At 44.1% G+C, this 23,618-nt stretch overlaps 1 protein-coding gene across 5 annotated transcripts in view; it reads left to right on the top strand.

Annotated features, from left to right (window-relative positions):
* Window positions 1–612: 612 nt before the first annotated feature.
* Window positions 613–23,618, top strand: part of map3k5 (mitogen-activated protein kinase kinase kinase 5) — a 73,734-nt gene continuing 50,728 nt past the window's right edge. For 3 of the 5 annotated variants that reach the window (XR_013792142.1, XM_079526888.1, XM_079526887.1), the window contains exons 1-2: window positions 7,432–8,523; window positions 23,250–23,389. Coding sequence is in view for 4 of the 5 variants with exons in the window: in XM_079526888.1 (XP_079383014.1) it covers window positions 8,016–8,523; window positions 23,250–23,389 (648 nt within the window). In the remaining variant the exon portion in view is untranslated. Of the gene's footprint in view, window positions 840–1,523; window positions 1,788–7,431; window positions 8,524–23,249; window positions 23,390–23,618 lie in introns of those variants that run through there. The other 2 variants (XM_079526889.1, XM_079526890.1) reach the window with 2 other exon arrangements.

The following is a 23,618-nucleotide window of genomic DNA, read 5'->3' as shown; positions in this document are numbered from 1 at the left end:
CCAATATAGATTTATGACTCTTAATAATGCACCTTGCATAGGCATATTTTAACCCTATTTTAACCTTCAGACCATTTTCAAAATTCTTTATTTTTCTACATTTTGGAAAGTACACAAATTTAACATCGAGGTGCCCTGCACAAAAATGTTTACGACAGGCCAGTGCTGCCCACGGTTATGTTCCAGTATCCAAGTAGCCTACTTTATTGACAGATTTTATTGAAAATGGCGCCAAGATAACTCACCTCTTCTTGCACTATTAACCTTAACCTGCAGAGTCCTGACCTCTACAGGGCTCTGCTGCCAGGGCTTCATATGTCATTTGAATGACATTTCCTCTGCACCTGGAAATTGAGAATATCAAATTGAACGCCATTTGCATATATTTCTCTGGTCCATAGAGAACTCCTTCGACCAGACTAGAGGAACCTGTGAGAGCGGTGATAAACAATTAATAAAACAATAATACATCTCGTTTATCAGGATGCACTGCCACAACCACAAGTCACATAAGTGAATAAGTAGCAAACCCAGGCTAAATAAAAAAAACTATTTGTTTACCTGTGCGCAACACAGGGCTGCACGGTGTAACGTGGGAACAACTGTCATTCTATGCCCTGCTACAACATTGCCCACAGCCTATGATGTGTGTCTTTACTAGACGTAATCTGTTGCTATTGGCTCTCAGCCTCAGAGAGTTCTGGGTATTCTGTTCAGCCCGCCTGGTTTAAGTCAATTATGTTCCGGTGTTCAATGAGTGTAGACGTACCGAGTGAATAATCCTCCGTCTCCGCCCGACCACCACGGACTGACTCACCCACCAAAGAGACAGTAGTAGTGTGAGTTTACCTGTACTGCTGCTGTATTATTGCCGACCTATGAAGTCCTGTTGTTATTGTGCCAACCTGTTGGAAGTACACTGTATGTCTGCCGTTCTGCCAGTAAACAGCCTGCTACTGAAAACCCTTGTTGTGGCATCATTCCTCGCCTTCAAACCACAGAAAGTTAGTCCACAACAATAGCAAATGTTAGCCTATGCTATTGTTGCCTACCTGCTTTTACCGGCTTGGCTCGATCGATCTACACTACAGGACCACGGAAACAAGCACTCTGGGCTTTTATTTATTTGTTTGTTTGTTTGTTACCATTAATGCACGTGTCTAGCCTAGTAGGTATAGGTAGGCCTAGCTGGTCCGTTGCAACAGCAGGGCTATGGACCAGAGCTACCACTGTACTTTTTTTTGCAACCCGTTAATACATTATTCTTTGATTGATTGATTTAAATATTTATTTTGTATTATATTAGTTTGTATTAGGTTTTTTATAGACATGACAAACAAGACATAGGCCTACATAACAATGACATACACCAGACTAGGCAATGTATAGTGGCGGACCTATCATGATGAGATAGCATAGGGCTATGAATGAACACAACAATCTTGAAACATCAACAAGAGCACAGTAGCAGGGCATGCAGAACAGCAGCCATACAGAACATAAACATCAACAAGAGCACAGCAGCAGGGCAAACAGGCCAGCAGTTACACAGTAGAGTCAAGGTGAGCTGTAATAGCTGTATAATGTTGCTAGACTGTCCTGGCCATTGCAACGCAACCTCTCCAAATGTATCAATGATACAAATTAATTGAGCCATTTAGTGAAACAAGGTACAGTGTACAGTTTTGCCAAAACAAAACAAAACAATCTTCGGGCAGGACCAGAAGGTGTGGCCCACTGTGCCCTTGGGAGATATTACATCTACTACAGATATCGGAAACAGCTGGGTACATTTTATTCATTCTGAGTCTGACCTTTGCGTTTAAACATTTTGTATTTCATTAAGATTATGGCTTCTTCCATTCAATGGTTTTTTTTCATTTTATTTTCATTCACACCTCATTCTTACTAAAGCCCCCCCCCCCCCCCCCCCACACACACACACACACACACCCCCTACCTACCCTGCCCTGCCCTATACACACACATGAGGGAGATGCGGGAAGAAACAAAAGGGAAGCGACACAAAACATCACACACACACACACAGGTTCCTTAGGTTGTCCAGCACAGGTTGACTCAGCGGCTCCATTCCTCCTACAACGCCTCATAAATTGGATTCCACAGAGAGTTAAATTGGTTTTCTTTATGACTGTCCTCCGCCATTGTCTTCTCAATATGCAAATAATATTTCATTAGTGTTTTCCAATCTTGAAGGGAGGGTGCTTCTTTATTTTTCCAGTTTTGCAACAACAATTTTTTATATACTAAACATGAAAACACATTTCAACTCAATATAAAAATACTGTTAACTGTGAGTGGACGATCGACCCAATGAAGCATTACACTTGTTTACAAGAGGGTCCACCGTGTTCAATTCATCAAAACATTTAGAGACGTACAAATAGACACTTCTAGCCAAAGAACAGAACAGGAATTCATAAAGGAGGTTAAAAAAAATCACACCCGTGTGATCTCTCTCTCTCATTAGCAGGCAACAGTGCAGCACTATCTCTCTCTCCGTTTCTGGCACAACAGCGCCACTTTTGGTACTCATTGGTACTGGTGCTCATATAGTCACACACAAACATAGTCACACACAAACATAGTTGAACACGGACATTGCTGTTCCTTGGAGTGGTTGCACCACTCAAAAAGGGAAAAGAAACATACAGTGAGGGGGAAAAGGGGTGGGTGGGGGGGAGTCAGATTTTACGGGGGCCAGTTTCGAATTGCAGCCGTCCGTAGGTGCCCTTTGAGAGCGGTTTTGAAGGAGTCAATTATTAAGGGATTCGCATGTCTTAATGAATGTTGGTAGGGCGTTCCACATTTTGGTGGCATAGGAGTGAAAATAATTTGTTTGTGCCAAATCTGGGTTGCACATGGTTTGTTGCACTCTCTCTGGTGTTGTGGGTGGGGGGGAATCAGATTTTACGGGGGCCAGTTTCGAATTGCAGCCGTCCGTAGGTGCCCTTTGAGAGCGGTTTTGAAGGAGTCAATTATTAAGGGATTCGCATGTCTTAATGAATGTTGGTAGGGCGTTCCACATTTTGGTGGCATAGGAGTGAAAATAATTTGTTTGTGCCAAATCTGGGTTGCACTCTCTCTGGTGTTGTGGGTGTGGACTTCGTTAACATTAAGGAAGTATTTAGACAGGTACATGGGTATCTTGGTGGTGTATCGAATCTTGTGGACCAGACCCATTTCAAGATGCTGTACTCTGTCGTCAACCCTAAGCCATTCCAGCCTGTCAATGTGGGCAGGGGTGAGGTGGGTTCGGGGGGTGAGGCCAAGTAGGAGCCTGACCAGTTTGTTTTGGGAAGTCTGGAGCCTTGTTTTAAGGGCCTTTGAGGTGCTGTGGTACCAAGAGATGCATGCATAGTCGAAGAAACCTTGTACGAGGGTTCCTGTTAGGGTCTTCAAGGTGTTTTTCTTGACCAGTGAGGAGATCCTGTAAAGGGATCTTGTTCTTCGGTTGACTTTTTTGATTACGTTGGTGGCCATTTTATCACCGGAAAGATTAGCCTCCAGGATGGAACCTAGGTAGGTAATTTCATCTTTTCGTGTGATAATATTGTCACACACTCTAACCAAGAGGCCATCTGCCTTGCTGAGATTACCATTTGATTCAAAGAGAATGGATTCAGTTTTTCCCAGGTGTAAAGATAGTTTGTTATCAGCGAGCCATGTGCAGATTCTACCGAGTTCAGAGCTGAGGGCCTTTTCAACCTGCAGTTTGTTCCTGTCCGAGACCATCAGTGCTGAGTCATCTGCGAACAGGAACAAGTTGCAGTCACAAGCTGATGTCATGTCGTTTACATATATTAGGAACAGTAAAGGCCCTAGTATGCTTCCTTGTGGAAAGCCATAGCTCACTGGGAGGGGGGGTGGGGCAGTGTTCCGTTCACCTCCACAATCTGTTCTCTCCCCTCCAAGTAGGATTGCATCCAGCTCACTGATGTGCTATCAAAACCAATTGCTTTTAGCTTGTTAACCAGTATGGAGTGGTTCACGGTGTCAAAAAGCCTTTTGGAGGTCCAGCATGACCATGCCATAGTATTTGCCAGCGTAGTATTTGCCAGCATCCTTGTGTTTGATGTGGTCGCTCAAATAACTGTCAGCGGAGTGTGATGTTCTGAAGCCAGATTGGAACTCGTACATTAATTTATTTGTGGCAAGATACTTTTCAACCTGTTCATAGACTATTTTTGAGTGGTGCAACCACTCCCTTACGGAGCTATGTGTGTGGGTGGCTGGGTAGGTGCCTGGGTGGGTCTGAGCACGAAAACAGCATGGTTGTTTTTCACCACCTGTGCGCAACCTAACACACATACAAACACAGTAACACACACGCACATATTAACTGTATATATGATGATTTTGGGTGTGCCAGTACAGTACAGTACAGTAGAGGGTACAGTAGAGGGACCCCCACACGGTGGCCTCGGAAACCCAGACGTTTTTATTTCCAGGGAGAACCCACACAGAACCCACAGTTACCCACACGGTAACTCTGTCATTTCTCTATCGTTTCGGACGCGGGGCGGCTCCCTGGGTGCGTTCCTGCGGGTCTGGAAATTCCAGGGACAATCCCCCCCCCCCCCCCCCTCCGGGGACCCCCACACGGAGTTGCACCACTCACTTCACACGGTGATCACTTTCGAGATGGAGCTTAGAATTGAAATAGGGCGGTAGTTGCCGGGGTCTAATTTACTCCCTTTCTTGTGCAGGGGGGTTACTTTGGCCAGTTTGAAATCTTGGGGGACCTGTCCATGTTTGATGGAGAGGTTTACTATGTGGGTGATGATTGGAGCTATAGAGATGGCTGAGTCTCTGAGAAATTTGGAGGGAATATTGTCATGGCTAGTGGCCTTGTGGGGTTGGAGGGCACTCAGTTTTTTAAGTACCTCCTCAGTTGTTACCATATCTATCTATCTATCTATCTATCTATCTATCTATCTATCTATCAGAGAAGGTCTGTCTATTTCGAAAAGGGCCTTCATCCATCCATCCATCTTCAACCGCTTATCCGTAGTCGGGTTGCGGGGGCAACAGGGGGCAACGGAGAGCTCCAGACCTCCCTCTCCAGAGCAACATTAGTGACTTTCTCCTGGGGGATCCCGAGACGTTCCAAGGCCAGTGAGTCGATGTAATCCCTCCATCTGCACCTTTGTCTGCCCCGGGGTCTCCTCCCAGTGGGACGTGCATCGAGGACCTCCCTAGGGAGACGCTCGAGAGGCATCCTAACCAGATGCCCGAACCACCTAAGCTGGCTCCTTTCCAGGCGAAGGAGCAGCGGCTCTACTCCGAGTCTCTCCCGCGTGACTGAACTTCTCACCCTGCCAGCCATCCGTCGGAGAAAACTCATTTCGGCCGCTTGTATTCGCGACCATATTCTATCGGTCATGACCCACACTTCATGACCATAGGTGAGAGTAGGAACGAAGATTGCTCGGTAGACAGAGAGCTTTGCCTTCTGGCTCAACTCTCTTTTCGTGCGGTACAGCGACTGCAATACCGCCCCTGCCGCTCCGATTCTCCGGCTGATCTCCTTCTCCGTCCTCCCCTTACTCGTGAACAAGACCCCAAGATACTTAAACTCCTTCACCTGGGGCAATGCCTCATTCCCTACCTGGACTGCACAATCCACTGGTTTCCTGCTGAGAACCATGGCCTCAGATTTGGAGACGCTGATCCTCATCCCAGACGCCGTACACTCGGCTGCGAACCGATCCAGTGAGAGTTGAACGTCTTGGACCGATGGTGCCATCAGGACCACATCATCTGCAATGACCCGGCATATGACCCGGTCTTCTCCGAATCCACAAAACACATGTAGACCGGATATGCATACTCCCAGGCCTTCTCCAGAATCCCTGCAAGAGTATAGATCTGGTCAGTTGTTCCACGGCCAGGACGGAATCCACATTGCTCCTCCTGAATCTGAGGTTTGACTATCGGCCGGACCCTCCTTTCCAGTACCTTGGCGTAAACTTTCCCAGGGAGGCTGAGTAATGTGATACCTCTGTAATTGGCACACACCCTCTGATCCCCCTTTTTAAACAGTGGGACCACCACCCCGGTCTTCCACTCCCACGGCACTGCCCCAGACTTCCACGCAATGTTGAAAAGGCGTATCAACCAAGACAGCCCCTCAACACCCAGAGCCTTCAGCAGAGAGAGAGAGAGAGAGAGAGAGAGAGAGAGAGAGAGAGAGAGACTGGCCCTGAGTCTGTAATATTATAGTATTACCACAAGATGGCGGTCTTGTTACATAGAATTAGTGGGCTAACTACCTAGAGTTATACTTAAAGGGATAGTTCAGATTTTTTGAACTTAAGTTGTATGAAATACTTGCCATTAATATAGTGGTTGCAACTGTATTAATTGATTGCCCGAGTCCCATGGTGGGAGTTCTGCTCTGGTTTTGGTGAAATATCAAGTAGTTCCGGTCATTTTGTGGGGGGCACTGGGGGCCACGCAGTAAAAGTAAATTAATCCACAAAACTAACGTCATTTGTATTGTTGACCTATTTCTAAAATATTAGTGCAACTTTCGTTCTTTTTTTACCCCTCTATCACACAAAACTATGTTTTTTGTGTCCATATCACTACGCCCAAAAAATAGTTCCATGTGATAGAGGGGTCAAAGTTGAACGAAAGTCGCGCTAATATTTTAGAAATAGGTCAACAATACAAATTACGTTCGTTTTGTGGATTAATTTACTTTTACTGCGTGGCCCCAGTGCCCCCCACAAAATGACCGGAACTACTTCATATTGACCAAAACCAGAGCAGAACTCCAACCACGGGACTCGGGCAATCAATTAATACAGTTGCAACCACTATATTAATGGCAAGTATTTCATACAACTTAAGTTAAAAAAATCTGAACTATCCCTTTAATATAGTTTACTGCAGTAATTTAGTCTGTGATGATGATGCGTCTTTACTCTTCAGTTCACTTTGAAAATGGTGCTGCCTGTATGACTATAGGCCTAGCTAGCAACTCATTGGACTTGGCATAGAAATGTGTAAACGGTAATAATGGCCTAATGGGCCACGTTCTCCCAAAAGAAAATCCAATATGTTGCCTGTGATTTTGTGATTTTATTTGCTATTTTGTCACTTAGTATTTGCATCTACGTAATGGTTTTTGCTAGTAGCCCAATATAAACAGCCTAAAGTAGTAGTACATTGTCTCAAGTTAAAAATAAATAAAAAATAAAACTTTATTAAGCTGAATTGAATGAATGCCGCTTTTGTTCTTATGTTACTTTGAGTGAAATGCCCCTTTATAAAGGAAATATTGATACTGTGCTACGCTGTTCCATACATGGCCATGTCTCCGCCCATGTAAACAAAGCTCACAGTCAGTCTCTCCGCCCTGTGTGTGTGCGTGAGACCGAGCAGGAAAGATAACAGAGGAAACAGGGCAGGGTTTTACGGTCTGTGCATGAAATCCCCAGTCGGACTGTCTGACATGCACATGCTAGATGTCTGTTTTGCACGCTGCGAGACAGAAGACGATCGGAGGTTTGGACTTTTATTGCGACTGCGTTTTTGTGGTGCATATATCTTTCCCTGCGGTGACAATCTTTCAATGATGGAGGCTGTTGGATTGACAGCGGTCTTGCTCAACTTTGGGAAGTAACGTTATGTCTATTCGTTGGAATGCAATCGTTTACTGACTCTATCAACTGTGGTTTATCTGGCTACCGCCAGTAGCCGTGTCGTTTCTGCAGGATAAACCATCTGGGCTTATACTAGGCTACAATAACATATCCAAACGATCACTCTTGTTTGATTGTAAGACAAGTTACGTCAGCAACCGAAACCAGACATGCATCGACGGGGAGTTGCACCGTTCATACCGACGTAGCGCTGCGCAGACCTTGTTTACCTGTGCTGAAGTCGGCGGAGGACGGACGGAGGTGCAACATCTCGCATGTCCAGTCACGGGTCTACACGGAATCCCCCCCTGCATGGGTAACCATGCACAGTGCTGGCTTTAGATGCACTGTCTAGAACTCGCAACCAAACACAACGAGTGTCACTTTAAACTAACCATGAGCCTAGACGTTGACGGGATCTCCTTGTCGGTTCCGTCTTTCAGTCCATGCCCTGGTCCGGGGGGGAACAGAGGCTCCGCCGGTCATGGTTCTGCTGCTCAGGAGAGCTGCAGCTCTGCAGCCGTCCCGTCCGCTGTCATCCCGGCGGCCGGGACATTCTGGCATGACTCGGTCATCAGCGCGAGCATCATCAGCCCCAGTGCCATCATAAACTGTCCGGTGGAAGGTGGCGGCCTGCTGTCTATGGGGAAGTGTTCTAAGATCAGGTCGGTCACCGTGGCCTATGTCATTAACAGTGAACATAATCCCAACAATACGAACAACGCAGAGAACATGGCCTTGCAGTGTCTGAAGGATGCATGTGACACCGTGGGGAGCAAACTGGAGACCGTGCATTTTGGGAAACTGGACTTTGGAGAAACCGTGGTACTTGATCAGTTTTACAATGCAGGTGAGTGATGGTTTCAGTATATTGTACAAATATAGTTCAAATGACACACACACACACACACACACACACACACACCCAACAGCTGTAGCAGAACATGTGAACTCGTGGATGGCAAACATCATCATCAGCCAGTGCAGGGTCAAAGGTCAACCCTACTGCATATTTTCTCAGGAAAATATTGACCTGTAGTAGCTTGTTACTACGGCTACCATCAACACTGCACAAGGCTCTACTGCATAAAGATTGCATGACATGGCATGTAAAGGCATGTATTATTTTCACAGTATTTCCACCACATACCCATGCACTCAATTTGGCTGAAACTTACTAAGCAACTAGTCTCAATGGGGGGTGTTTTATTATGCTTCGCAATTGTGGGGTAATTGTTATATTTCCCCCCACACATATAGTTTCCCCTTCCATTGTGTGTCTACTCTGTTTTGAAAAGTGTGCCAAAGCGTCATGGACTGAGATTTAGGCATGAGGCTGGACTTTCCACTGGAATCTGCACAGCAGAGAAATGAACTCGATCGGAACCTTTTGACTGAAAGCACTTTCCCCTCTTACCCATGTGTGTCTTATTTGGCCCTTAATCCTGCTGGAAATGTTCTGTTGCTGCCTGGTAAACTTCTAAAACGCAAAGTAGAATCTTCAAGGATTTCGATCAAAGTACTGTAAATAGCAGCTGCCTTCAAGCGATCCCTCTGTATCAGTACACCAATGCACATATCAGCATCTGCATTTTTCACAAGTAACAAGATAATCATGAAGGCATTGCTATTGACTATCATAAGTGCCAATCACTAAACTTTTGTCTTTTGTGAAACATACCATATTCAAACAGAATATATGGATGTTTCTGCAGTAGTAGTATACCACAAAAGAACAAGCAGATCACTTAACATAACAATGATCATAATCAGACTGAAAATAAATGGTTGAAATCAGCTTGTTATCATCATGTCATTTCTGAGTTTAGCAAGAAACTGACTAATGGAAGGTCGTAAAATAGACAAGCAGTCTACATGTACTGATATATATGAAAACCAGCAACTGAAATGTTGTTAAACGCATTCATTCTCAGCATGACATATTTGTCATACAATTCATACACACCCACTTTGTTTTCCCCACATCAAACTGTGCATTTTGGTATGAGGTCCACATAAAAAGGCAGGAACAATACAAATGAAACCAGATGCTTGTTGGTTGTCATAACATTACACTATTTGTTTAGTCTCCCTTTTGTATCTGGCTGTCTTACTATTGAGCTACTGTGGAATTTGAAGCATTTTGCCCCCAGTAATGTCACTGTGTTTACAACAGCCACTCTATTGTTTTCCTGCACAGGCACACAGCAGTGGAGATCAGACAACAAAAGTTTCTCTAAACATTAACAAATGAGCTGCTTCCCAGTATGCCAGACAGTGTCCTCCTTATTTGGAAAGGTGGAATTGTCAGAACCACATACTTTGAATACCTATGTTTCCTGCCTTAAAAGGGTCATAGAACAACAGGTGTAAAATATTTGGATATTCGATTGGCAGCCTGATCATACTTTGCTTGTTATAAGTCTGTGTAGAAAAGTGCACCAGAGAAATTGTAAATATAATAACACTTAAACAACTTTCAGAGGAAATGAGGGTCAGAGGTCATCGTAGATGTGCAGCAGGGGACTGACTACCCCATCAAACTGGCTTCCTTTTGAAGAACAAAATGATCCCTGTGCTCTTAAAGCAACATTACATTTAGATCACTTATCTGTCTTATAGCTCAGTGGCCTTGTGGTTAGAGTGTCCGCCCTGAGACTGGGAGGTCGGGGTTCGATCCCCGGCCGGGTCATACCAAAGACTCTAAAAATGGGACCCATTGCCTCCCTGCTTGACACTCAGCATCAAGGGTTGGATTGGGGGTAAGTCCCTGCGACATACTAGCGTCATGTCCAGGGGGTGTACTTGTACATCAAGCTGCCTCACGCTATAGAAACAGGAGATAGGCTCCTGCCCTATGGGCCTCATGGCTCGGCAAGGCTACTTACTACTTACCTGATAGTGCTGCAAAATGAATCGATAAAAGATTGTGATCTAGATTCAGACACCTATGCAATATCTTTTCTAAATTTTAGCAAGAATCGTGCAGCATTGGTTGGCTGTCCAATTCATTTTAGTTACTCTTATGTTTTTGCTACAAGAGAGAGAGGTTTAAGTCAAGCTCTTTGATGTTGTCTGTTTAAAGCCACAGTAGTTGGCTCCAGGTACTACATTTTTGTGGTAATATTCAGCAACTACAGACTAAAGACTAAATATTTTCATGGAGAAAAAAAAGAACTGTTTGAGATTCACATTTGAGCAAGAATCGTGCAGCATTATCTGAATCAGCAAAGTACCGGTATAGTCTTGGTTACAGCTGCTGGCGACATAAGGTGTCACTCATAAGGTGTCACTCAGATCAGCCAACGCAGGGAAGCTGGAGGTACCTTCACTAAAAACGCCGGGACAACGCTCCACATGTCCCAAACTCTTCTCCCTTCTGGCTCCAAAACTATGGAATGCACTTCCCATCACAGTCAGAACTGCAGCCTCACTCCCAATCTTCCGCCGTAGTCTGAAAACCCACCTCTTCAGACTCCACCATGGCCCGTAGCACTTGCCCTAGCCTAGCCCCTTAGATAGCACATTATGTAGACTTAGATAGTATTTTAAACAGACTTATAGCTTGTTACGTAGACAGCTCTAGAATTGCACTTTATGTAGTCATAGCACTTTATAGTACACATGTATAATATATTATATAGTATAGTATGTATAGTTTACATAGATACTCCACTGTTACGTTCTTAGTCTAGGCATGATTCATGATAACTACTTTTTATATATGTGATGTATGCCATGCTTTTGTTATTGCTTAATGTAAGTCGCTCTGGATTAAGAGCGTCTGCTAAATGTCTAAATTGTAAATTGTAAATTGTGTCATAGCGTACTTTTTACTGTATAATTGAGGGAGCACAATGGGTTTATAGTCCTGGTCAAATTGAATGTTGGCTTAGTCAGCTCTTCTTCAGTTCAGAGTTGCTCTGATGAGAACATTGAACTGTCTTCAGTTTGGAATAAGGCAGTCCAATTTCATAAGCATTTCCCCTTTTTGAGTGGTGTAAACCACTCCTACAACTGGCTTTGTTAGTTTACGTGTCTGTCTGTCTGTCTGTCTGTCTGTCTGTACCAAAAAATGAGCACGGTTGCTATGGTCACCCAGTTCACACGGGTGTGATTTCATTACGTCAGACATTACGTCAGACCACAGCTGATCAGTCTATATAAGACCTTACACCACTCAGTTCACACGGGTGTGATTTTTATACCTGAGAGAGACATGAGAAGGAAAACACATAACAGGAGAGATTGCTCTGGTGCACAACTGTGAAATCCTGATTGTTAATTTAACTCAGAGGTGTAATCAGATTGTGCAGTGTATGGAGCATGCCCTGCCCCAAATCACTGATAACATGTTTCATGTTACAGTTTGTGCACTGTAAAAAAGTTCTCATTTTCTTTAGAACCTAGAAAAATTCTACTACAAGACTACAATGTGCCTGTCACCAAACTGTCACCAAATCTGAGGGAAACGGCTTCAAAGTGTATTACGCAGAACAGCCTAGGATGTTTGTGATTTGCAGCCTTGTTTCTTTCTCCTCCGCATGGAGATTGTCTTTGCTACAAGCTTACAAGCCTATCCACAGTTTTGTCGTCTAAAGCATGTGTGTGCTGTTGTTGTTATCTCATTGCTTTCTTTCTATCTTATTCTTTTTTTCTTTTTCTCCCAATGTAGTTGTTTTTCCCCTCACATGTACAGTATTCCCTGTCTGTCAACCTCTGCAGTTGGTCATAGACAAAGACAAACACGGGTCTCTCCTTCAATACACTTTAAATTGCCAGCTGAATACTAATATTACTTATATAAAAAAGCAGATTGTTATAGCAGTATCTACCTGTAATGCCCTGAGGACGTGCACGCATCCGCCTGGGTGACGACAGACTGCTGGGCGAGCGCTGCCGCTTTGGCAGGGGGGTCACATCAATCAACATATGGAATGAATTCTGTACTGGCCATATATGGAGTGTGTCTTGAGAGTACATGGTTTGACGAGGTCAGATCAACATATGGAATGTCAGAACAGGTCAGCCCCATATATGGAGATCTAAGGGTGGCAGCGGGGGCAGTGTCTTGAGTGTACAGGTTTTGATGAGGGCCCAGGTAGGGCCAGGCCTTAATTTTCACGCCTGTTGAGAACTCTAGTTTTCGCCGGCTGCTGGGCGTGGCTGCACTAATAACTTTAGAGTTTGAATGGACAGGTATCAGTCAAAAGGGAGACATCGAAGAGGAAGGGCGGGTGGGGAGGATCAACATATGGAATGTCAGAACAGGTCAGCTCCATATATGGAGTTCTAAGGGTTTGAGGTCAGATGTAGAGTTGCTGGCCGGCTCCATATATGCAGATCTAGGTGATGGTCCAGTCTTCTCCATGTATGGCTATCCAGGCTTTGATGATGTCAGTGTTGCGATCTTCATATATGGAGAATGACGGCCATATATGGTGGTGTGACGTATCATGCGGTGTGAGGGACTGACGGCCATATATTGTGGCATGACGTGTCACGAGGCGTGAGAGTGAGGGACTGACGGCCATATATGGTGGCGTAACGGACGGAACAACGGACGGAACAGCAGACGGACTGACAGGTTTTGCAGGGTTTTTCATAGTAATCTGCGACCTACAGTCGCAATAAAGTATCTGCTAATACAGTATTAACCACTGCACCATTTGCTGAGCCATTTGCCTAACATCGGAGATGCTGTCGGTTGAAAAGTGGAGATTCTGATTCAGATTCTGCAGTGTACAAGGTCCTTCTGTGCACAGTGTCAACACTGCCATGTATCAGCTGACAGCATATTGTTTTGAACGGCTGGGGATTCTCCAGTGGAAGATCCCACTCTTAGCTATACTCCTTTTGCTGGGGGGAGGCCCCTGCTTTAAGCCCCTATTGGCCTGCCCTCTGCTAAGTTGTTTATCGTTCTTCTTGTTTACTCTGCCTGGCTGGATGCTCATCAGAGGTTAGAGAGCACTGTCAGCAGGAATTAGACCACATGTCACAATCTTTAACTGTGGAAACCTGCATTTGCCATAGCAACAACGTTAGTCAAAAGTATGAAGTGAAGTATACACAGCGACACAGGTCAACATTATTCATCACAGAGAACAGTAAAGACGTCCTTTAAGTTTCCAAAGCTGCCTTATGTTGTTTTGCTTGATAACAATCTTAATCCACATTGTGCTGTAGACGCCACGGTATCATCGACCAATAGGTTACTGACAAGTGACAAAGTACAGTAATTAACCTTTTGAATTCCAGATATATTGAACTGATTCCAACTAAAGCATTTTAACAGCAAAGTGAGTTTACCAAAAACAAAACAAAACATGGTAAGCCTTAGCCTATACACTTATGTACACTTTCATGTACTCATGGCTGCACCCATTAGATAAATCTATTTAGTGTTGCTCAGAATGGCAGCTCTCTCGGGACAGTGTTTTATTCCTGGTTCATGGAAGGTCAGTGGTGCCTGGTGCTGGCAGCCAGCATCCACTATCCCAGAGATCTGCCCTGCCCTGTGGGAGCTTGTGGACAGTGAGATGATTAGTTCAGCTCAGTGATGGGATGATAGGAGCAGTTACAAATCACAATCAGTGAATCCCTCTGTCTTCCCCAGAGGTCAATAGATGACCCCCTTGAAGATAGGACATACCTACCGTCTACAATGCATTGCACCAGACCAGAATTCAAAGGCTGCCCGACCTTTTCTGTTTGATTTTCTTTTGCTTCCAGCCAGGCTGATTGTTTGTGCGAGACTATCATTTGAAGTAAATTGGGCTTAATCTCAAGCATTGTTTACTATGCAAAGAAAATAAAAAAAATCCCCTTTGTTTGCAATCACTCTTGTTTTATAGCAAAACCAAGCAGGAAGTAAATAAAACAGGCAAGTTGGGGCAACTTGCACTACAGTGCTAGTTTCTCCCTATGTGCTTGTCAGCTCTGGGTGAATTCGCATTCTGTTCTCAGCACTTTTCCCCTCTGGGCCATGTCACTGAGCTTTGCGAAATACCTCAGTGTGTGTGAACAGCAACAAAGCAGGCAGGCATAAAGGGCTGGGCTGCCAGAGAGAGACTGGTGCTACTGGGCTGGGCTCATTTCCTGAATGATGGTGTGTGTGTGTGTGTTCATGCAGGGATCTAGGTTTTGTCTCTTTCCTGCACGAGCTCATGTCTAAAAATAAAGGCGCGTTTAGTCTCACTGCTGGGCAGGGCATCTTAGCCACTGAATAACCATTGTTTTGTGTTTCCCATACCATCCTCTGGGAGGTGTTTGTATTTCTAGGCTAGAGCACTCGACTGAATGACGTATGTAGTGTCTTTCGTTCGCATGATGATATTTTTTGTAAATAAACTAAACAGGGTGCTTAAACCTCCTTAGAGGGTTTGTCTTCATTCACATGCAGCTAAAACAGAGTTGAATTTAACAATGCTGTTAGTGTTTTGAAACTTTTGACTCCTTTTGGACTGAATTCCCTGAAGCAAAGGGTTATCTGATTTCTCTGAACTGTGAGTAACTCCCAGTCTCCCATGACTCCACTCTGCTTCTGTAGTTCTCTCAATAAATACTAAAAATAAAAAGTTAGTACAGTATTGCGTCAAGAGGATCTCTACATATGTGTTTGCTAGCTTACCATACTGTACCTACTGTTACAGCACGTGTGGTTTCAGAAAAGCAGCAGCAGTGTGGTTCACAACCAAATATAAGGGAAACTAAAGCAAGCCATGTCTGAATCCTAAGAACTTGTTATACAGCACATGTCAATTCCAACCGATAGGAGTGAAACATCATTCATGGCACGACTCCAACAGCGTGGTCGGTCACCCCGACACAGAAAATACAACAAACTTGGTCGTTCTTGGAAATTTGGCAGCGGATCTGTGCACTATATTCTTTGTACGCTGTCTCTCTCTTTTTCTTTTTTTTGTTCGGGGGGAAAAGACTCAACTGTGGGAAACATTGATTTCCCGTGGACATGGGAGACAGTCTTCCAGAGTGTCATTCTATCCACAGTGCAGGCAGAACTCCAGGGTAATGCAGTTCATTCTCTCCCTTCTCCCCTGATGATAAGAGCGTGGGGGAAAACCACAGCAGCTTCCCGGGGATGACTTCACCTGCATTTATACTGTTTCACTGCAAAGCAAAAAAAATCTCCATGGTTACACCTTACTGTGCATGTCATCGCTATTAAATTATATGTTGCGAGTGTATTTGTAACCTTTCGGTAGGTGAGCATATCGGGGCTCGTTTACTTGCTAGATAGATACCCTGTAAAAACCTGTGTTCATTTAACTCAGAGTGCAAAAAGAAAAACGTCTTGGCAAAAAATCTTGGCAACCAGTTTAAACAATGTTGTGAAAGAATTTATTAGAATACTGTACTGTAAATACAGATTAGCTGTACATTTTAAAATGCAACCTTTGGGCAAAACGAAATATCTTCTCCCCTGCAAGTGCATCAGTCTAGATTTGCATATATGTATATTTATGTGGTTTCTGGCTTTGGAGGAAATGCCACACACTGTCTCAAACGTGTTTTTATACATGTGCGACTGCCAACATTCCTGACAAGCCGCCACCATTAAAATGTTGATGAGTTTATTGGGGGGGGGGGGGGGGGGAGAGGGAGAGAGAGAGAGACACCCTTTAATAATCCATAGCTCTTGCTTTTGATCCTGCTATAATTATTCTGTTGAATAATTCCCCCCCCCCCCCCGCCTCTCCTCAGTGGAGTGCATGTGGACGGTGCTAATGAATGAGTGAGATGGATCTATAAAGGCAGGCCAGGATACAGGCGCTCCAATAACATCCCTGGTGGGTTACTTAAGGCAGCTCTTGACTACCCAGCTCCCAACCCCCATACAGGCGGGCATGCTTGGGGGACCTTTAAGAGCCAAACTGTGAGAGAATATTGAATTTTCCTTTGAGCAGTATAGGCAGGAGAATCAATCGAGTTTTGGTCAGCAGCGGCGGTTCTGACCGCAGGAGCTAAGCATGATTATAAGGTAATCACCACACGTTTTTGTCTCGCCACCCCTGTGGAGGTGAGCTTTGACTATCACCTTGTTTAAAGGTGAGTGCTGAGGGCTTGCTCTAGGTTAGCACCTCTGACACAGTGTCAGGAACTCTGATAGGATGACTGACTGCCATGGCATGCTTAAATCTGATTTATATACTTACTTACACGCCAGTGTCTACAAGCAGATCTCCAAGCTCTCAGCGCGTCTCAGCAAGTTGCATTGTGAGCTTATAGATTGTCTATTTCTGTGTAATATGCCCCCCTATAATATAGGTGGACAGAGGACTACTGGCATGGCTTCATGTAGCCCTCTGTCAACACTAAAGACGGCAGATCAGCTGACATTTTGGCATGCAGTCAGTCCTCTCTCCAAAAGCATTCTGGCTCTACACATGCTAAGTGCAGTTATGTCTCAGGATCATCAGCACAGCAACTTTACGCATGTTTTCACAGGAATATGTCACTTAATTTGCAGCCACCTTGTCATAAGTGGAGACATTGTTTGGTGCTTTTTTGTGCTACCCAGATAGTCAGTGTTCAGACCTTGTTTGCTGTTTTCCTTGTTTGAGGTAAAGGTAACATACAGAGACATTCATCTAATGTAATCATGTCATAAGGCAAGAAAATATTTTGCTAGCAATGATGACTCCAAATGTTGACATTTCACAAATTACACCCTGCTTTGCAAAGGGCGACTAAAACAAGTATTGTGCTAGAATGAGGCAGTCGAAGTGGAAAATAAAATCCCTGGAATTGCATTTCTAGGTATTTCACAGCACCATCCTCAAGAAATTGTTATCTCTTTCTATTTCTGTTTACTTCTGAGCTAAAGGTCACGTGTTGCCTGCGATGTTAAAGATGACTCACAGGTAAGAACATGTCCAGGAGTAACACTGTGAAGCACAGCTTGCCTTTGAGCCCTCACCTCGCTTAAAGGACCACGTACTTCACCACTTGTCAACCTATCTTCATATAATTGGTCCTCACTAATGTTCATGATAAGATGACAATTTTTGTTTCCACCAGCCGAAGACATGGGGAGTAGTTGTTTTGCACTCCGTCCGCGTGTCTGTCCGTCCGTCCGTCCGTCCGTCTGTCTGTCTGTGTACAGCTAATCTCTGGCACCGTTGGCGTTAACCCGGTCGACGGCAAACTTTGCACAACACTCCCTGGATGCCAACAATGAACCTCTGCCCCAAATTCTCCAGAACGGCCTGTTATAGCATAACCATGAGGCAGCTTTTCACCTTTTGACCTATAACTGCACCAATCTGCGTGAAACGTTGTATGCACACTCCCTAGTGGCCAAGGACAAAACTTTGACCTGCATTTTTCACATGAGCCTTTTATAGCGCCAGGAGGCTGACTTTTGATTATTACTTCTCCAGATTCTGTCCAAAAATCCAGCAAATCGTTACACAGTATCTCTATAGTCATGTGCTTAAGAAGGATCTGTCCGATATTTCATATTCCATCTTAATTGGCTAACATTGGCTTTCAAAGTTTGCAGGATTGGCCCGTTTTGAACAAAAAGCCTCAAATCATGAACGCAGCGTGCAATTTACATGAAATCTTTCATGCACTTTCCTACTAGGCTGAGGAATATATCCCACCCATTTCACATTGGCCACCAACAGGTGGATTTTTGCAAAACACATTTTCGGAACAAAATGCCTCAAATCATCAGAGGCGTAAGAAGAAATGGCACCCTTTTCACATTGGCCTATTATAGCGCCACCAGGAGGCCACAACCTGACCTGGCCTGGTGGAGACCTGTGCCCTGAGGGGCACTTTTTCTAGTTTTGTGACTCATAAAAAGGCTGTGGGCAGTTCAGAAACCCGTCCACCAGTGACATCATCGATGGGGAATCCAAGCTAATAGAAACTGCAGGCTTTCTATTCCTGAAAAGTTGCAATGCGAAAATGGAAGTCACCGTTCTCACGATAACACAAATCTAACTATATAGATATTTTAAATCTTGTTTAAGAAAATCTGCTTAACGATGATGTCACTGGTGGATGGGTATCTGAACTGCCCACAGCCCTCCTATGAGACACAGACTGAGTAGAAGAAAATGGTGGCAATTTATCATGAACATTAGAGAGGACCAACTATATGAAGATAGGTTGAAAAGGGGTGAAGTGGTCCTTTAAGGAACTGGAGAAGGCCCGGAAGAGTTGGGCAAACATTAGCACGTTTCTGCAGCAGTATTTCATGATCACACACTTCATTGCTTAGCCTGGACTCTGAAGATCTTCTTTATGGTCTGAAAGCAAGATATCTGCACTACTAATGTAGCAGAATAGATTATGTATGTATGTTGGTATGTATGTTTTTTTTTGACAGCTACAGTACTGCTGAATGCAACATGGTTTTATTCACTTACTGTAGCTGTTAGACACTGAGTATTATGTAACCATTGTTCCGTACATATAGTACACACTCTACTACCCACACGCAACACACGATGCACAGAGAATGTCATGCATCACTTGTAAACGTGTCAGCTCCCTCCCGGCAGCTTTGTTCTAGCTCAGTAGACTCTTGTGCCTTGACCAGTTTGCTGTTTTTGGAATTTGTTTTCCATGTCTGTTCCTCACCTATATAAAGCCTGGTTTATAGTTTGTCGTACACTGGTGTCACCTGCCAAAAATAGCAGCTCAGTACAAGCTCACAATGTGTCGCATCGTTAGCCTTGCCCTGCTGCTATGATGGTAAACATTTTGCTTGGCTCAGATCTGTTCCTACAAGGCAGGTGAAGTTTCCCTGTGCCATCACCTCATGCCATCTTCATCGGTGCGTTCCTGAAGCGTGTCTGCAACCTCTCTTCTAACACACTGAGCCCTGTCGCCGGGTTGTACTAACGCTTTGCTTTTTGTTAATGGCCTGTTTGCAGTAAGGGCTCCTTCTGATGTAATATTGATGGGGTTACCCAGCCAGCAGTGAAATGAGACAAATGTTTTATTTATCTGCAGTCCGTGCTGTCTAAGAGAAGCAATATTGGCATCGATGTTGGCAACCCACCCCCGCAGTGTTCCACCTCTTTATATAGCAAGAGAACTGAGCAGGCTGATCAACCTCTTATTTCCTGGCTGCACATATCATATTTGAGTGTATATCAAGTGGACTGTCATTAGTTTGTCATTTCGAGGTGCCATGGAGACAACGCCGGGTGTCTCCTCCTCATTTTGCGCAAATGAAGAAAAAACAAGCTGCCAAATATAAATGTAAATATAAAAGTATTACAGTAAATACATTTGTGACATGCATACTTTTTCCACACTGATATTTTCCACTCTTATATTCTGCTATATTTTGTATGATGATGCGGGGTCATAGACTCATAGGAGCGATGTCTCTCGCTTTAGATGTGTCTATCTCAGCCAAATGTGCTCTTCCGGACAGTGATGTACTCACTGATGGAGATATGTCTGATAGAAACAATATATATCCCATGTGCCATTTAAAAATAAACTAGGTTAAATAGTCATAGATGGGAATGGGTAGCTCTATAGCAAAGGTCAGTCTAAGCGAGGATTAAGGTGTGACACCAGCTCTCAGCCCAGTGAGCCCCACATAAGTCAAATACTGTGATCTAGCCTGCACTTAATCAGACGTCATGATGGAATGACTCTGGCCTCTCATAAAAGGAACATGCCCTGCACCACGCCACTGAGGCATGTGTGCTCCACGTCCTCCACTGTGCCTGCTTGGCTGTCATGAAAGTGTGAGGGTGCAGACACAGACACATTATTACTTGCACTGGGGGTGTTGCCGTGTGCGGTGCGGGGGTGTTTATGATGAAAATCTCTGTGCCCACTACAGGGACCCACATCCTGGATGCATTTGAATAATTACACTGAGTTGGGAGGGGGTGGTCCCTTGCCTCCTGCCGTCCTGCAGGGACTGGCCCATGTGGAGACTAAACATCACATTATGAACAACAGCAAAATGCTGCTGTTTGTGACATTTTATCTGCACAATCTTGGCACGCATTCACAACAGCAAGCCTATTGAAGTAGAGCGTCTGTTTGGGTTTAGATGATCCCATTGACTCGGGATGTCTGGCTGAATGTTGTGGTGCCCTCAGCCAGTAATAATCTATCTGAGAACGTGCAGGGGTCTTTAATTATTCATTAGGTACAGAGATTTCGCTGCTTGGATCTGAGCCTCTTCAACGCAATGTAATATATCTGTTGAAATAGAGAGCGGTGGATATTGGAAAACAGATGAAAAAGCAGGCTAGAGTATTATCTCTTGTGTCTTTCTGGCTTGCTGTCATTACTGAAGGCACTATACAAGGCTTGTCCTCTTATCAGCGGCTTGATCCAGCTGCAGGGACAGTGTTTAGGTCCCAACCCTCACAAGTTTATTCTCAGTTTAAGTTGCATAATGCTCAGCTTATCCTATGGGCAGGGTTTAGGATACAGCATATCCATATTTAGATACCCATCAACCCCCCTCAAAGATTCCTACATAATGGGTAGGGCTAAGGGCTATGGTTCAGTATGCTGTGGTTTTGGTCTGGTCCTCTAGAATCAAATATTAAGGAAGTGTTACAGAGAGCACTAATGTCCAGTTAAAATTATTCAACACATAACCTAAGTCGGCTTTTTATTACAACCAGCCATAGCCCTGTGGCAAAGTAAAGTCAAAGTCCATCCCAGCCAGGCTGAGTTACACGCACTGTGTATTTGGGCATGCATCCAGTTTGTGATCTTGGCCACACATTATCACATCTCTCACCCTGTACTTCTCGTCTCTCTCTGTGCTGTACATGTTCTGATCGCTAATACAGAAGCTCACAAGTGAAGTGCCTCTGGCTAGCGGTTGAGCACTGGACTGGTTGGAGGCAAACTTGTCATGAGTGACTTTTTACACCGTTTCTCGCTGCCTCCTCTTCCTTCTTCTAGCCCTGGGTGATGCAAAGTAAACATGCTAGTGCTACTCATTACTCATGCATTGTGCTGTGTAAATTAGAGACTAAAATATTTTTAATTCAAGGCGTTTCTCTCTGCAAGATCACTGATGATCACAAAGACAAGAAACATTTAATTTGCTAGATATTAAATACAGCAATATACGTTTTTCACAGCAGCCATATTGGCATGAAATAGTAGATGTTACCAATGATACTAATTAAATGCATGGTCCCCTCACATTAAGAGGGTATGCACATGCATAAACTGAGTGGTAAAGTGAGTTTAACGTTGTTTAATGCAATTAGATGGGACTTTTCTGTTTGAATATATAGGGCTGTGTGTGGGCTGTCAAGTCCAGAAAGTAGTTTAGTTTAGTAGTAGTGTTTTCGATGAATCTATCATGATGAAAATGGAGTTTGAAGTTACAATGGGTTTTTATAGGCAGCTAAAATGAATATCAAGTATCTAAATACTAAATTAGGCTACTTAAAGAAAAGCCTGAGTAGACGATAAAATTACCAAACTGTTTTTTGAAAAGATTATGAAATATCCCTTTTTATGTCAACATGGCTCCTGTGGAAAACGGTGTACTGTGCCAACTCAGGTGGATGTAGATGAGCTTTATATTGTTGTATACTTAAAGGAGCATTCAGTGATTTGGGTGATTTGGAAAACCCTCCGGTCCGCCCCGGTAACAAGATGTGCACATGCACGCACACCAAGGCCCGCCTCCGCTCGATCATGATTGGCGGAAGGCCCCTCTCTATCCTGATTGGATGAAGGCTGGGCCACCTAGCCAAAAACGAAACCTAAGGTTTTTTCACCCCAGGGGTTAACTGGGGACAGGGAGGAACTCCTCATATGGTCAGCACAATATAGTAGGGAGGATTATCACAACAAAATAAAACGAAGTGATATTTGAATTAAGTGAAATTACTGAATATACCTTTAACTGGTCAACTAACTAACTTAATATAAATTTAGAATAAGATTGGTAGCACTTTTTTCATTTCACCTTTATTCAGGGAAGGCCAATTGAGAGCTAGCTCTCTTTTCCAATGCCACTCTGATTATAGCAAACATACATAAAATGAAACGGATATAGAAATGACAAAAGATAACAAACGAAAAGCTTAATGACAAGCTGTTTAAAACGATCAAGTGAAATTAAATTATCCAATTTTAAAACAGATTGTCTTACGTTACCCAGATCCGATTTAACAGTGGGAATAAGACAAACTTGTAGCATAATCTTGTGAACGGGAATGGTGATTACAAACTCTGAAAGTTGCTAATCAGTCATCTTCCACCTGTATGTCAACCTGGGGAGAACAACAGACTGACCTCATACTTCCTTCACTGCATGAGAAGTCCAAGCCAAGCCGCTTCTTTTCACCTGACAGGGGGGAGTTTCCCTGGTTGGACATAGCACGTGGAAAGAACACATTATTCCAACCAGTTCCTTTACCCTCCATCAGGTGCCCCGGCTGGCCAGGGGGAGGCAGTATAGAGACCAGGCTTACTGTATGTTTTTTATTAGGGTACCTATGCTAGGGGACAGGAGAACATGCAAACTCCACAGTGTGATATTGACCTGATCTCCACAGCAGTAAAGCTAACATCCATTCCATTCCTCAGACATAGCCGTGGTGGAGATGACCGATGCGTTCCGCCAGCCCTCGCTGTTCTACCACCTGGGTGTGAGGGAGAGCTTCAGCATGGCCAACAACATCATCCTGTACTGTGACTCCAACTCAGACTCCATTCAGTCTCTGCAGGTAAGCAGTGTTGATTTTGTCGACTAAAGGCCTAATTATACCGCCGCTATCACAGAAAACATGTTACATGAGTCTGTCACTGAGCTGTGATGAAGAGCAAATCACCACTCTCCCCAGCCCTTCTCTCTGTTTTTACTAACCACCAAAACGGTGTTCACAGAGACTCGCTCCCCCATGGTTTTGCAAGTTCCAGACGTAAAAACAAACTCGAGAAACAGAGCAGTGGGAG

The sequence above is a fragment of the Electrona antarctica genome, assembly GCF_951216825.1.
Source record: "Electrona antarctica genome assembly, chromosome: 17".
NCBI lineage: Eukaryota > Metazoa > Chordata > Actinopteri > Myctophiformes > Myctophidae > Electrona > Electrona antarctica.
This window is presented reverse-complemented; position numbering and strand designations above follow the sequence as displayed.